Source organism: Mus musculus, chromosome 10 (assembly GCF_000001635.26).
Source record: "Mus musculus strain C57BL/6J chromosome 10, GRCm38.p6 C57BL/6J".
Classification (NCBI taxonomy): domain Eukaryota; kingdom Metazoa; phylum Chordata; class Mammalia; order Rodentia; family Muridae; genus Mus; species Mus musculus.
Window position 1 is genome coordinate 6,925,677 of NC_000076.6, and position 15,092 is coordinate 6,940,768.

General features: G+C 41.2%; 2 protein-coding genes across 16 annotated transcripts in view; one reads left to right on the plus strand and one right to left on the minus strand.

The window, feature by feature from the left end:
• The window catches only part of Oprm1 (opioid receptor, mu 1), a 279,617-nt gene that overhangs the window by 167,084 nt on the left and 97,441 nt on the right, over positions 1 to 15,092 (plus strand). The window lies entirely within an intron of this gene.
• Positions 1 to 15,092, minus strand: part of Ipcef1 (interaction protein for cytohesin exchange factors 1) — a 169,004-nt gene that overhangs the window by 39,898 nt on the left and 114,014 nt on the right. For 7 of the 11 annotated variants that reach the window (XM_017313967.2, XM_011243081.1, XM_011243080.2 and 4 more), the window contains 2 exons: positions 11,425 to 11,483; positions 9,499 to 9,599 (listed from right to left, as the gene is read on the minus strand). In XM_017313967.2, the coding sequence (XP_017169456.1) occupies positions 9,499 to 9,599; positions 11,425 to 11,483 (160 nt within the window). The remainder of the gene's footprint in view (positions 1 to 9,498; positions 9,600 to 11,424; positions 11,484 to 15,092) is intronic. The other 4 variants (XM_011243082.2, NM_001170800.1, NM_001033391.2 and 1 more) reach the window with 1 other exon arrangement.

A 15,092-nucleotide genomic window follows, 5' to 3' on the forward strand; every position in this document is an offset into this window, starting at 1 on the left:
TCTATAGTGAACTACGTTGATGAAGCTTGCTTTCCATTTGATCAGGGTCCCTTTGTTAACGGGACTGAGCCTGAGTTCTGTCACTCACTCACTGGTTTTTTAATGAAATAGATAGACTGTACACTCAAGTTGCACCTACACTTGCCTTTTTTTAACCTCCAAACTCCCCTTAAAGGACTAGGGGAAGGGCTTGTTACTGAAGAACCACTCACGTCTGGTTAATAAAGAGTTGGCAATATTTTTGTTGACTGTTACTCAGCAAAAATGCTTGCAACACACCACATAACATTTGTGGAGTTGCTTTGTTGTTTCCCTTTTGCTTTTCAGCGCATGTGTGCATGTGCGCATGTGTGCGTGCATCCACGCTGGTGGGAGCTGACTGATAACCTCAAGCATCTCTCACACAGCACAGCACCATGGTTTTGAGAAAAGGTCTGCCATCATTTGGAGCTAACCAGTTAGGCTAGACTGATTGGCCAGTGAGTTCCTGGCATAATCCAATCTCCACCTCCCCACTGCCAAGATTATAAGCGTAGCACCACTCCCAGATTTTTAAATGGATTCTGAGGTCAAATTCAGGACCTCATGCTTACAAGCCAAGCACTTTACCAACAGAGCCGGCTCTTCTGCCCTAGATTATATATATATATATATGAGAATAATGAAACAAATAAAAACAGCAACAATGAAAAGACCCAGGGAAATTGGAAAATAACCCTAGAAGGGAAAAGGCATGTGTGTCGGGCGTTAAAGGCAGTTAAGGAGACAGAAAGTGATGACATCGAACAAACTGGAAATGAGGTTCATTTCAGCAGATTCCATCTCGGACCTTTTCTTTTTTTTTCTTGTAAATAGCATAGTGCCAAAACATGGCTTATTGCTTCTAAGACTCTCTAGCTCCCAGTAGGAGTACCCGGCACAGAATCCTAGCCTTCTGTGAACTGCTGTATCATATAGTTACAAAATAGCAAAGGAGATGACAGCAGAAGGCATAGGTCTGCCTTCGCTCCTCCCCAACTCTCTTTGACTAATAAGTCTCCCCCTCAAAGCCAGCTCACATGCCTGGTCCTGTATGATGTCTCCCTAATAGTGCCAGGCTGTGAGGTTACCATACCCGGTGCTTCCTCTACTGTACCAGATGAATATCATTTTATTTGACAATTTCTATTGCCATTGCTGATTGACTGCTAAATCTTTTTTGGTGAGCTACTTGAAAACAGGCTGTTTTTAGTCATTTTTACACTTCCAATTTTTTTTTTCTGGAATCTGTGCCCAACACGTAGTTGATAATAAATCAGTGCCAGGAAAGAATGGATCAGAGAAGCAGCTCTGTGAAGAAAATCACAGCACAGTGGTTTAGTCTCTTACTGAAGAGCTTCTTCAAATCTCCATCAACTTGCTGACTAGAATGGCAAACATCAGGAGAAAGAAGATTATCAGAGTCAGGTAGACACCGTAAGCGTTTATAAACTCAAGCAACATGGCTTACTTTAATGAGGGAATTGTTAACAAGATGTGGTTTAATTCATTTCCTGAGTGAGTTTGAAATGTTTTCAGTGAGAGAATTGAAATTGTATGAACGGTTGCAGTTTTTACTTATTACATTTATGTCTCTGTGGGTGATGCACACACACACACACACACACACACACACACACACACACACACACACATGCACGCATGCAAACGTATCAGTCAGAGAACACTTATCATTGGAAATGATTCCCTCTTTCCATCATGTGAGTCTTTGGGACCAAACGCAGGTTTTCAGGCTTGGTGGTCAGCACCTTTCCTACTGAGATAGCTCATGGGCCAAATGATTATAGTTTTACCTGATTGACATGATTAAATTCAAAGATCAAAATTGATTTTCTCATTTTGTTTTTTCCTGTACAATATTTTTGTTATTGGAGAACTCTAATTAAAGTGCTCCCTAGCACTAAAGTCCTTTTTGGAAAAAAAAAAGTGTTCAAAACACAAGTTTAACACAATGAAAGGTGATTGAAAATGAACACTGAAGGCTTCTAATTAGGAAGAAATGATTCTCACCATAAGTCTTAGCAGCATTAGTCAGGGTATAGTGAAAAAGGAAATAGAAGAATAACAAGACTAAGTGTAATAAAACAAAGTGATAAGGAAGGAAGGAACATACCTGACTTCTCTGCTTAGTTTATTTATTGGGGTGTGTGTGTGTGTGCGTGTGTGTGTGTGTGTGTGTGTGTGTGTGTGTGTGTGTGTGTGTGTGTTTCTATGTGTGTGCCTGTGTGTCTCTGTGTGTTTCTGTGAGAGTATCTATCTGTAGATGCATGTGAGGACACATGTGTGGGACAGAGGAAGGGAGCACACACCATAGCACACCTGTGGAGGTCAGAGGACAACTTCCTGGTTGGTTCTCTTCTACTGTGGGTTCCAGGAATCAAGCTCATGTCAGGTTTACATAGAAAGTGTTTTTACCCACTGAGCACCTCACTCTAGTCGATTAACTTTGAGCTCAACCCGAGCACCAGTTCTTTGGCAGAATCTCCCCTAACTGGAGAACACAAAGCGATCATCCTACTGCCCCAACCTCTGTCCACTCTCCTGAGCACTTCACAGTTTTCTCTTCTTCACAATATTTATTACTACTTGAGGACATTTCTTTGAATGATTAACTTGTTGTCCCTCTTCAACTAACCACTTCATGATGCTGATCCTGAAAGGAGGGACACTGTATCCTCAATAGGACCTAGCAGGTGACAGGTACACAAAATTATGCATCAGATGCCTGACTGACAGGTGCATCAACAGAAGCAAATAATACAATGTAAAGGAAGATATTTTTGCTGCTTCATTTTGTTTTCTGAGACATGGTCTCACTGTGAAGTCTGGGCTGGTCTTAAACTTGGATTCCTCTTGCCCCTGTGCCTGAGAGCTGGGATTGCAGGCATGTGACACCATGCTCAGATGAAAGCAATATCCGTTATAAAATATAAACACCTTAGAATTTCTACCTATGATGTAGCAGAAGATGGCCTAGTTGGCCATCAATGGGAGGAGAGGCCCTGGTCTTGCAAAGATTATATGCCCAGTACAGGGGAATACCAGGGCCAGGAAGTAGGAGTGGGTGGGCTGGGGAGCAGGGCAGGAGGATGGTAGAGGGGAAATTTGGGATATCATTTGAAATGTAAATGAGGAAATATCTAATAAAAATTGTTTTAAAAATTTCTACCTATGATATAGTCAGGTTTACTTCTTTGAAATTTGGTTTTCTCCTTTGTAAAATTAAGCCAAGGGTTTTGAGAATCAGAGGAAACTACCCTTCCTAAGGGATATGCAAAGTCTCTGCACAAGGAAGTGTTGCTCTATGAGTTGGAGAGATGATATTAACTCTCTTAATAGCGTTAAGAGAGTGCACTGCTCTTGCATAAGAATGGACTTTGGTTCCCAACACTCATATCAGGCAGCTCAACTTGTTCCAGAAGATCTGATATCCTCTTCTGGCCTCCAAGGGCTATGCACTCATGTGTACATACCCACCTACACTTAATTAGAAACATAAATTCTCTGTCTCTGTCTGTCTCTGTCTCTCTCTATCTCTGTCTCTGTCTCTTTCTCTCTCAACAGGGTCTTTGTGTAGCTCTTGCTGTCCTAGAACTTGCTACTTAGACAGGGTGACTTTGAGCTCACAGAGACCCACCTGCCTCTGCTCCCAAGCACTGAGATTAATAGTATGCACCACCATGACTGGCCCATAATTATTTTTTTTAAGTATTGCCTAGGGAATCTTGGAAAGTGTGAATGAGACCATAACAGCAACCCACTTTTTCACCTATCCATATATTCAAGTGTGCTGGGCAGACCTATAAACATCACAAACACAAAAAATAAATATGTTAAACATGGCTTCTGAGTTTAACAATTTGGTCACTAGAGGCCTGGAGAAATGGCTCAGAGGTTAAGAGTATATACTACTCTTACAGAGGATGCAAGTTTGGTTCCCAGTACCCACATGAGCTTCATAGGCTACTTCATGCATGTGTTATGCATACATGCACTCAGGCATGCATACATACATACATACATACATACATGCATACATACACATAAGAACATATTTTTAAACAAATGAGGTAATTATATAAATAACACAGCCACCTAAAGCCCCAAGTACAAGGTCAGCCAAAGTAACAGCAGAAAAAAGGCAGAGAGAATTCAGAATAAGAACAAAGTAGGATCACACACATGTATGTAAATACCACAATGGACCCATTACTATAAATGCCATTTAAGAGGACTAATATAAATAACCAAGAAAAGAAAAGAAAAGAAAAGAAAAGAAAAGAAAAGAAAAAGAGAAAATAAAGGAAAAGAAAAGAAAGCAAAAGCAAAAACAAAAACAAAAATCAAAAAACAACAATAAAGGGGCAAATTTGTCCTGGCTTGGAAGGCAGAGAATGCTTTGGCAAAGGGATTCATGCTTGAAGCAAACTGAAAGATATCATGAATATGGATGGGAAGTGGCATTCTAACCAGGGCTTCCTAGAACTAGAAACTTTATCCCTGCAGGTACAGAAGAGAAGCTTGAAAGACTCAGGGCAAAGCAGACATTTTCCTGGGCTAAGGACAAAGGAGGAATTAGTGACCAGAATGTCACAGCAAATGTGCAAGTGCCATGGCCTTGAATAAAATGCCAGAGATTAGGGCCAGAAATGATGGTTTATGTCTTGACTCTTAGCACTTGGAAGGAAAAGGTAATCAGAGCTCTGTGAGTTCAAGGCCAGCCTGCTCTACATGGTGAGCTCTGGGCAAATCAGTAGTATTAAGGGCACCATTTGAGGGTCATTTTAAAGAAAAGGTAGACTAGAAATAGGGAAAGAGCAAGCCTGTTCTTTCAATGACTCAGGCAAGAGCTAATGAGGGGGTTGGAGTTGGCCAGTGGGAGAAGACAGGAAGAGGTAGTGGGAGAGCCGCCATGCTAGCAGGCTGTGAAAATGAACTGTTAAAGCAAGAGACAAAAATATATAATACCAAGTTTTAGCAAAGTTTGAAAACTAGTTTGCTCTCTAAACATAAAGCTTATGATCTTTATATCCTGAGTAGAAAGATGGTTTTTCTTTACCCTTATTTCTTGTGTGTGGATGGATAGATAGATAGAGAGATCATAAGTTTAGATTTATAGGTTATATTCACTGGTAGGTCTTCCTACAATTACCCACTTGTAAGCATCTGTATCATTTTGCATAGTGGATATTGACCAAGTGACATTTGGTAGACAGCTATTCCAGCCATAGCCTATTTAAATGAAATCTGTATTTCTAAAATTATCCTACACTTGTTTGTTCAGTTTTTAACTTCCTCCTCTACTCCTGCCCAGTGAGCCTCTTTTCAGAGTTTATTTTTACTTTCCACTACTTTGGCTTGCTTTAGATAGCTTGTTTCAACATTCTGGGAGACATAAAGGAATTGTTCTTCTGAAAAACATCGAACTGTGAGGCCAGAACCATGCTGTTAAAATAATCTGCCTGAGCCACGTGAAGCTGGGGTTATAAATATTTATCCCCCTTCATATCTGATCCAACACTTGGTGGTCTATATTCTAAGCTCACTCAAGTCCCAGCCATCCAACTTCCTCAAGGGCCTGAGCACTGTCCTAGAAAGCCTCCCCTGATGTTGCTTCCATATGGCAGCCCGGGTCTCCTTTTAAGCTCCAAACTGACTTCACGACCCTTCTGCTCATATCCAAGTACTCTATAATCACTCAGGATGAAGCATCAAAAGCCTTAGCTGGCTCACAAGCCCTGTAAAGGAAGGCTACAGTTATCCTTCTTCATGGTCTCCTTCAGATTCATGTGCCCCACTCCAGTGGCATCTTGGCATCACTTCTCAGAAATGTGACCTCTGTTTTCTCTGGTGTGAAACTCCTTCTCAGTGGGCCACCCAGCTGACCCAAAGTGCCTCTTTGGTCCATCATTCCTCCGATCTAACCTGCATGTGACCCATTCTGATCATCCATGCCTCCTAGCGGGTGCAACAGCCCACTCTCTACCTCCCGCTCCCTGGGTCTCCTCATCCACCCTTCTCTACTTCTGCCACAGTATCTCCACCTATGATGGCCATCTGCATGGATCTCTTTGAACAGAACATTTTATCCCGCAAAGAATGTGAACCACTCATTAATGGATCCCAGGGTCTGAGAAGGGGGTTGGTTCACAACTTAAGTCAATCAGCATAACAGAGCAGGTTATCAGACAGTGCCTTTAAATTAGACTTGGAAGAAGAAAAATACATGGTGAAAGCTTTAGTGGTAATAACGGCTCTTAAAACACTCAGTAACTCAGGATACTGGGAAACATGAAATGAGAAGTGGGTTTCTTTTATACTCTTTGAGGAACTGAAGAGATTTGAATAATGAGATCTACAAATTATCTTTCAGAGTGAAATATAAAGAACCTCTGTCTATTTTTAAGCCTTTTAAATAAGCCTGAGGGTGGGGGAAGACTATCATTTCTTTAAGAATCAGGTCATGTTGTGGCTGGTGACATTGTTCTATGAACAAGGCACTTACCGTTCAAGCCCAAGGATATAATTCAGAAATCTAGAACCCACATAAAATGCTGGGCATGGTGACAGCCAAGCATATATAAGACCGGCACTGGGAGACTCTCTGGATCTTCCTGTCTAGCCAGCCTAGGGTCTCAGTGAGTCCTAAGTTTCCATGTGGAATCCCAAGGTTGGCCCCTGAAGAATGACACTCGGGGTTGACTTAGTGTTCACATGTACCACACAAAGCAGACAGTGGACCCATTCCCACTATCGTACCTGTGAGGCCTTTTCAGTTGGAAAGAACAGAATCTGAAACTCTTCCTGTTTCACTTGAGCACTGTGTTCCCTTGGGGGATTCAGCCCATTGAGATTCACTACTAGAACCGGAAGTCCAAATTCTCAGTACTGAAAATTATGATTTCTCTTTACTGTCTAGGGGTAGGAAAAGCTAGACATTGAATTAATTATTCCAAAACTTGAAAGTTTTTAAGACAACTTTCTAGAATATTATTATTTTATTATATTCGGTTCAGCTTCATGAAATAAAAAGTCATTGCCCAATTGTTAAAAAAAAATCTTGGTAAAATTGTCTTGACACTCTAGGCTTCTCTGTCTGATCATGGCTGGCCTATAGCATATTGAGTGAATCAGTAACTTGATTTATGCCCTAGATGAAAGTTACCCAGTTTTTTTTTCTTTCAATTCATTTGTTTAAATAGAAAGCCCAGTGTTATTTTAACCAAGTGCCTTATATGTCTGTTTTTTCAGAAACAAGAGAAAACAAAAACAAAATCTGCCTGGGAAATATGGGAGCAGAAGGAACATACTCTGTTACTAGGGGAAACACATCTAACTATTCAACATTTGTCCTAGCTTGCTTTTGGTTGCTGCAATGAACACCATGACCAAAGATAACTTGGGGATAGTTTGCTTGGCTGATCAGTCACAGTCCATCATAAGAAGCCAAAGAAGGAACTCAAGACACAAACCTACAAGCAGAAACTGGAGCAGAGATCAAAAAAGAAACATTGCTGATTGATTGGCTCTCCATGGCTTGCTCAGCATGTTTTCTTATACCACCTAGACTATCTATCTGCCTAGGGATGGTACCACCGACAGTGGGCTGGGCCCTACCATTAACAAAATGCTCCCCGCAGAATTGCCTACAGGTAATATATGTATTTTCTTAGATAGAGATTCTCTTCTCAGATAACAGTAGCTTGTATTAAGTTGTAAAACACTAAGACAATATTTATCTGATAATTTTATCATGTGTTACTTTAGAATATACCTATCAAAAGACTTACAACTTCTTAAGGAACAACATTTAAGGGCTTGGTAGGCAGCTCAGTTGTTAGTGTGCTTGTCCTGAGTTCAATGCCCAGCACTACACAGAAACCAACTATGGTGGTGCAAACCTGCAGTTACAGTAATCATAACTGGGAGAGTGGGGTGAATGAAGACAAAAAGTTCAAAATCATTGTTGGCTATACGGAAAATTAAAGGCCAGCTTGGGTCACTTGAGATACTGCCTCAAAAAAGACAGACAAACACACATTTGATTAATGAATTGAAAAGAAAGTAGAGAATCTTCTAAGTTTATTAACCTAACTTTTAAGTCTCATAAGCCTCTCATGTTTAAATATGCAGTGCTGGACTTTAGATCTATGGATGGGCAAGTATCACGGTGTAGTTCCAAACAGGTTTCCTCTGTCAGGAAACAAAAACAATAAGATCAACTTCCTTATGGCCTTGGGAAGCAATGTACAAAACTTGAAATTAAATAAACAGACATACAAACAGACAGACAGACACTGGGTCCAATACAAGTGATGGAGAAATCTGACCTATTAAAACTCATGAACTGTCACTTATTAAAAGAAGCCATGAACATGTTTAAAAAATAATAAGCAAGAGCAACTTGCTTTTAGCTGACAAGCATAGACGACAAATGTATGTTATTTCCAATATAGAGAGTCACAAACTGGAGAATACCATCAATCACCAAGAATGGGGAAAAGGAAGAGGAAGAGGAAGAGGAAGAGGAAGAGGAAGAGGAAGAGGAGGCAAAAACTAAAAACATCTAACAGACACCAAGAGAAAATAGAAATGGCTCTATCCATGGAAAGGGCTTTGGCCTCACTAGCAATCAGTAAAATGCAAATAAAACACTAATGTTTCTCAAGGTTGTTTGAGGATTAAATGAGTGTGTAGTTAAAGCACCTGGTACAGGATAAGCATAAGGCTGTAAATTTGCCCAGTGGGGTAGGTTAGATGTAAAGCATGTGTTAGCATGCACGAGGTCCTGAGTTCAACCAATTAACCCAAAACAGTATTATTATTAATGAGGTTTTTAAAATTATATAGCCAATGACCCCTGTAGAGAATCTACATCTATACATCCAAACACTAAATAACTCTCCAAAGTCTTGGCAGCCATGAAGACCTGAACTTCCAAAGCTTAGCATGCAACTGGGACTGTTCTTTGGTAATCTACCACAATACACCACATGCCATCTTACTGAGCTGACTCCAGCTGATGCCAACGCTTGCTGACTGTTTTGCTTTGCATACTCTATATTTAATATCACTTTAAAGTTTCTCTTGCACTGTTGTATCACAGGCACCTGAGCAAGGCACTTGATATTCCTTTTGAGAATAAGTCAAAATAGGGTATAATTAATACACGCTGCCAAATGAGCCTCTGCAGGCATTAGCCTGCCCCTCGCATCTCCATGCATGCTCTGAGTGTGATTCAGTCCATCTGTGGGTTATTAACAAGATTGTCATCCCCGTGGGTTGCTATGGAGAAGGCTCTAAGTCAGCACCCTGAGTCAGCAGCCTGAGAACTGCACTTGCTCTTTGGGAACCTTAACACTGTCCTTTCTAAAAATTTACTGGTCAAGGTAGGTAGTCTGTGTATAATTGGAAGGAGGGAAATCCACACAAAGGATTAGTGACCAACAGACTACTCACATCAACACGTACCACAGGAGAGGAAGTTGTGGAAGCATACGGAGGGGGTGGTGCCTCCACGGCAACTTCAGGATCTTCCTGCTCGCTCTCACTGTAACATTCTAAAACCAGAAGAAAGATGCTTCAGGTTTCAGGGCTCCCATCATTTAGCCCAAAATGAATAAGCAAAGGTTTGGGGGGGGTGTTTTGTTTTGTTTTGTTTTGTTTTTTAACCTCCATCTGCCTATTTCAATGTCTATCTAATTCAAAAGGCAAGCATCCAAAAAGAAAAGAATAAAAAGAAAAGAAGTAAAAAGCATGAACCCTATGGCACTACCTGTTAAAAAGAAATTTAAGGATTGGGAGAAATGAGTGGTCCCCATGGTGGCTTCTGCTGCCAGAAAACATCCAGCACACAAAGACAGGGGCTATTATAGCTCAGAAAAAACATAAAAAATACCTTTAAAATGTGTGAATCGTTATGATGCAGTCAGCAATGAAGATGGGAATCAGAATGAGCCTTGGGAGCTGAGTCTTACTGATAACTCACTCCTGGCTAGTACCCAAACTGCAAGAGGAGGGACAGGGCTAAGCACGAAAGCTGAACCATAAAAATGGAAATCCCCTAAGGAGATGCTGGAAGGTGAAGCTTTAGAGCGTTAGAGACAATAGCACACAACATCTTTAAAAACCAGAATAGAGTAGGAATGATACTCTGCTATGCTTGCGGATAGGAGCCTAGCATAACTGTCCTTTAAGAGTGCCACCCAGCAGCGAAGGGAAACAGATACAAGACCCACAGCCAAACATTAGACAGAGCTTGGGAGTCTTTTGGAAGAGTTGAGGGAAGGACTGAGGGACCTGCAGGAGATATTGGTTCACAAAAATATCAATTGAGTCAACTAACCTGGACCCTTGAAAGAGGGTGGGGGCTCTCAAACACTGAACCACCAAGCAAAGAACAAGCATGGGTTGGACCTAGCCCCTCCCCCTCCCTGTACATATGTAGCAGATGTGCAGCTTGGTCTTCATGCTAATCCCCCAACAACTGGAGGGGGTGCTATCCCTGAATCTGTTGCCTGCCTGTGGATCCTGTTCCTTTAACTAGACCACCTTGTCTGACCCCAGGGGGGGAGGATGTGCCTAATTTAGCAGTGACTTGACATGCCAGGGTAGGGTGATACCTAGAGGAGAAGGAGAGGGGCAAAGGGAGAGAAGGTACATGAAAGATGCCAATTTCAGAGCATTGTAATGAACTCCCTTTATTGGTTCAAACTTGCCACATTTTCATTTCCACATTCAAGATTTTATAACTAAGCATACAAATTTCTCCATACAGTCCTGGGTGTCCCATAATCCAAGCATTTCCACACCAGAATCTGTCGGTGACCCTGGCACGTGCAGCCTCTATTCCCCATATTAATGGCTAAATAACATTATGAAGATGTATGTGCCTGTGGCTTGTATAGGCCCAAAAGGTTACAGAGTGGGGTGCAGGGGACAGTATGTCTCTCAGACTGATCTTCAGATTCCGAGAACAATTTCAAGGTAACTAATGTCAACACCCAGCTGGTGGGAAGGTTAAACTCTCCTAGGAAATGGTGGGATGAAAAGACTAGACCATGACACACACAGGCCCATGAGTAAGAACCCCGTAAGGAGGGCACTACGAATTTGCATTGGCAATTGTCAGAGTAACAGTGAAGCCTGCAGCTGCTCAAGAGTGGGTGAAGTGTGAAGTCACTTCTAGCTGGCATGGGAAACCAGGCTCCAAGCTGAGGCTGTGTGAAGATGGTTTTCTGTCCCTTTGAGATCATTTCAAATGCCAAACTATGCTTCCCCGGAATGTGCCTATACATAGAACCTCCAGTTGTCTCTTTCTTCACCCTGATTCTTCCTAGCCTAATATTCTTGCTAAAATTTCAGCAATAGAAAAATAAAATTTACCTTCATCCTTTGTGATGGATTCCTGGTGGGTCACAGCAAATCCAAGTTTGTTTAACCACCTAAGATTCAAAGGAAAAGTAAATGTTTGAATAATCAGCTGGGCCTCTGAGCCACTCCCCTTGGACCCTGACCCTGCTTCCTGTATCTGACTTTGCTTAAAGTTCAGGCCTAATTCTACACTGGTATTTCCTAAAGTATCATGAGTTTGAGACACAGAAACCTAAGATTTCTGGTTTCACAACACTTGGCTTTCCTAGGATCTACATTATAAGAGAAGTGGGGTGCAACTTTACCTAGTGGCTAAGAAAGGAAGCTAAGTTAGATATTCTAATTATATGAACAAATATGTTTTCTTTAGTAATTATGTACTTTAAGGCTTTGGTCATCATCAAGCTACTGGTCATCAAAATCAGCCACTTGGCTTTCAGAGCTCTATCTCTATAAGTTTTTTAATTTGTCATTATACATGTGCATTATACGCGTGGAAGCCAGGTGACAGCTTTCGGAACTTAGGTCTCTGTTCCTGTAAGTGGCTTCTTAGTATTAAGCTCAGGGCATCTGGTTTGCATGGGAAGCTATTCTACCCACAGAGTAGTGCTGGTCATCTATCATTTAACTAATGTCAACTGATTTCAGAAAAGAATATCCATAACATTCATTCTTAAGTCAGAAAAACTTTTGCATCACTCAGACAATCTGATTAGAACACATTAGAACTAGGTGTTGACATTAGAAGGGACTGTGTTCCCTAAACTCTTTGTGGAAGGTAGAAATTGGCAATGTATTGATAATTTGTTTCCTCTTGATTAGACATCAGTTGTGTGATAAGTCTAGACAAACCTTAACAAACTCAAACTCTGTTTCTAATTCTAGGCCACTGCCATGCCTCCTCAAGATTTCAGTTAGGAACATAATATCATATATTATATATTATTGCATATGTTATATATTATATATTACTATATATATTAAATTTGTGTATTAGACCAAATGAGAATCTCCACAAGAATGATAGTGAGTTCAGTCTCCTTAAAGATATTCACTCTAGTTCCATAATAGACTCAAGTTCTCTAACACCCACATAAGACTGGACCAACACTAAGGAGCAGGCCATGCTGTAGAAAGGCAGGAATGTTTATCTAGGTCCTAAATAACGATAGATATGACAAAAAAAAAAAAAAAAAAAAACAGGGTCAGGGCACACAAGAGCTAATGAACATGTGGGGGAAATCCTATATGTGTCTAAGGAAAGAATGGAAAATATAAATCTGAATCAATTGCTAAGCTAAACATGAAAATGGAGATAGTTTTGAGCAGGCAACTTGATGAAATCATTCAAATTTTAAATATGTACCTTTTTGCCTAGTAATTGTAATAGTGGATACCTAGTTTGAAAGGAAAAAAGCACACCTTCATGTAGAAAAATGTAAGACTTATAACAGTAGAAAGAAAAAAGTCCTGTGTTAATTGTTAATTTTTGAGGTTTGGTCTTTTGCTATTTCTATTGTAATGTGAAATACTGCTCCCCAAGATCCGGTTATCTCAGAAAATAATGTATCGTCAGCAAAAGAAGGCACCCAGAGCTGACCACCATCCTCCACACTTACATACACAAACATGCATGGACATCTGTATGCATATGTGCATACACATGAGCATAACATGTGTGCTACACAAAAATTTAATGTATATTTTCTAAATCCAATAAAATACAATATATTTCATGGCTCACTTTAAGAAGGCCAACAGTTTTCAGTTTATACTCCCCAAAAGTTGTCTTAGCCAAAGAGTTGAATAACTGAAATCTGAAATCACTATCCATCTCCCACCCAACTTGTTCCATGCCCATCAAGTCATTCCTAGATCTAGTATTGACTAGTTTAAACAGAATTCATCAAGAAAAAAGAAAGAGTTTCAGGTGTCATTAAAAATAAATTTCTAGATCTTCCTTCTGAGCCCAGCAGAGGCCACTAAGGGCTCCAGAGTGCACTCCATGCCGCAGGAACCTTGGGATCACCTTGGGATCACGGGTGAGTGGAACGCAACATCAGCTCCAAAGAATCTCTGAGAGTCTTGTGATAGCAGGAACAGGGACAGGGGAGCCCCACCCACGGGACCAGAGGCTGGGATCTGTTCTGGTTGGGGCCACCCCCTCCATCTTCCTTCTGAGCCCAGCGGAGGCCACTAAGGGCTCCAAAGTGCTCTCCACACAGCAGGACCTTGGGATCACCTTGGGATCACAGGTGAGTGGAGCGCAACATCAACTCCAAAGAGTTGCAGAGGGTCTTGTGACAGCAGGAACAGGGACAGAAGAACCCTGCCTGACCAGAGGCTGGGAACCATTCAAGTCGGGGCCAGCCTTGCCATCTTCTGCATGAATCGGGCCAAGGGTGTCTAGGGCACCAGAGGACTCTACACACCAGGACCCCTAGCACACCCAGGACCTCCTGATCACCTGAGAGCACATGGGCGATAAAAGCAACAGAGCTTCCTGGTCAGGGTCCCTTCGGGCCTTCATCCTCAGCCAGGAAGCAGAGTTGAGACCCACACCCCTAGGCACATTCCTTGCCAGAGGAGAGTCAGCCTACAGGGAGAGTTCAGACCCTAGAACTCAGGAGTTGGATCAGAGCCCCAGACTGCTGGAGATTAAAGAGGAGAGCTTGCCTTCAGAGAGTGCTCTGACCACTGGAACACAGAAGAGAGTTGGACTCCCAGGAGTGCTGACAGAGGCTAAAAGAATCACAGGAGGATCAAGCTCCAGCCAGAGACAACTTGAACATTAACACCAGAGATTTCCAGATGGCGAGAGGCAAACATAAGAATCTTACTAAGAGAAACCACAAACACTGGGCATCATCAGAACCCAGTACGCCCAAAACAATGAGTCCTGGATATTCCAACACAGCCAAAAAGCAAGATGCAGATTTAAAATCATATCTCATGATGGTGGTAGAAGATTTTAAGAAGGGTATTAATAACTCACTTAAAGAAATAAAGGAGAACACTGCTAAACAGGAAGAAGCCCTTAAAGAGGAAGCACAAAAATTCCTCAAGGAATTACAGGAGAACAGTGCTAAATAGGTAGAAGTCCTTAAATATCTACAGGCAAACACTGCTAAACAGGTAGAAGAAACACAAAAATCCCTTAAAGAATTACAGGTAAACATAACCAAACAGGAAATGGAATTGAACAAAACCATCCAAGATCTAAAAATGGAAGAAGAAACAATGAAGAAAAGCCTAAGGGAGACAACTCTGGATATAGAAACCCTAGGAAAGAAATCAGGAACCATAGATGTGAGCATCAGCAACAGAATAAAAGAGATGGAAGAGAGAATCTCAGGTGCAGAAAATTCCATAGGGAACATGGACACAACAATCAAAGAAAATGTGAAATTCAAAAAGATCCTAACTCAAAACATCCAGGAAATCCAGGACACAATGAGAAAACTAAACCTATGGACAATAGGCATAGATGAGAATGAAGATTTTCAACATAAAGGGCCAGCAAATATCTTCAACAAATTTATAGAAGAAAACTTCCCAGACCAAAAGAAATTGATGCCCGTGAACATAGAAGAAGCCTACAAAACTCTAAATAGACTGGACCAGAAAAGAAATTCCTCCTGACACAAAATAATCAGAACAACAAATGCACTAAATAAAGA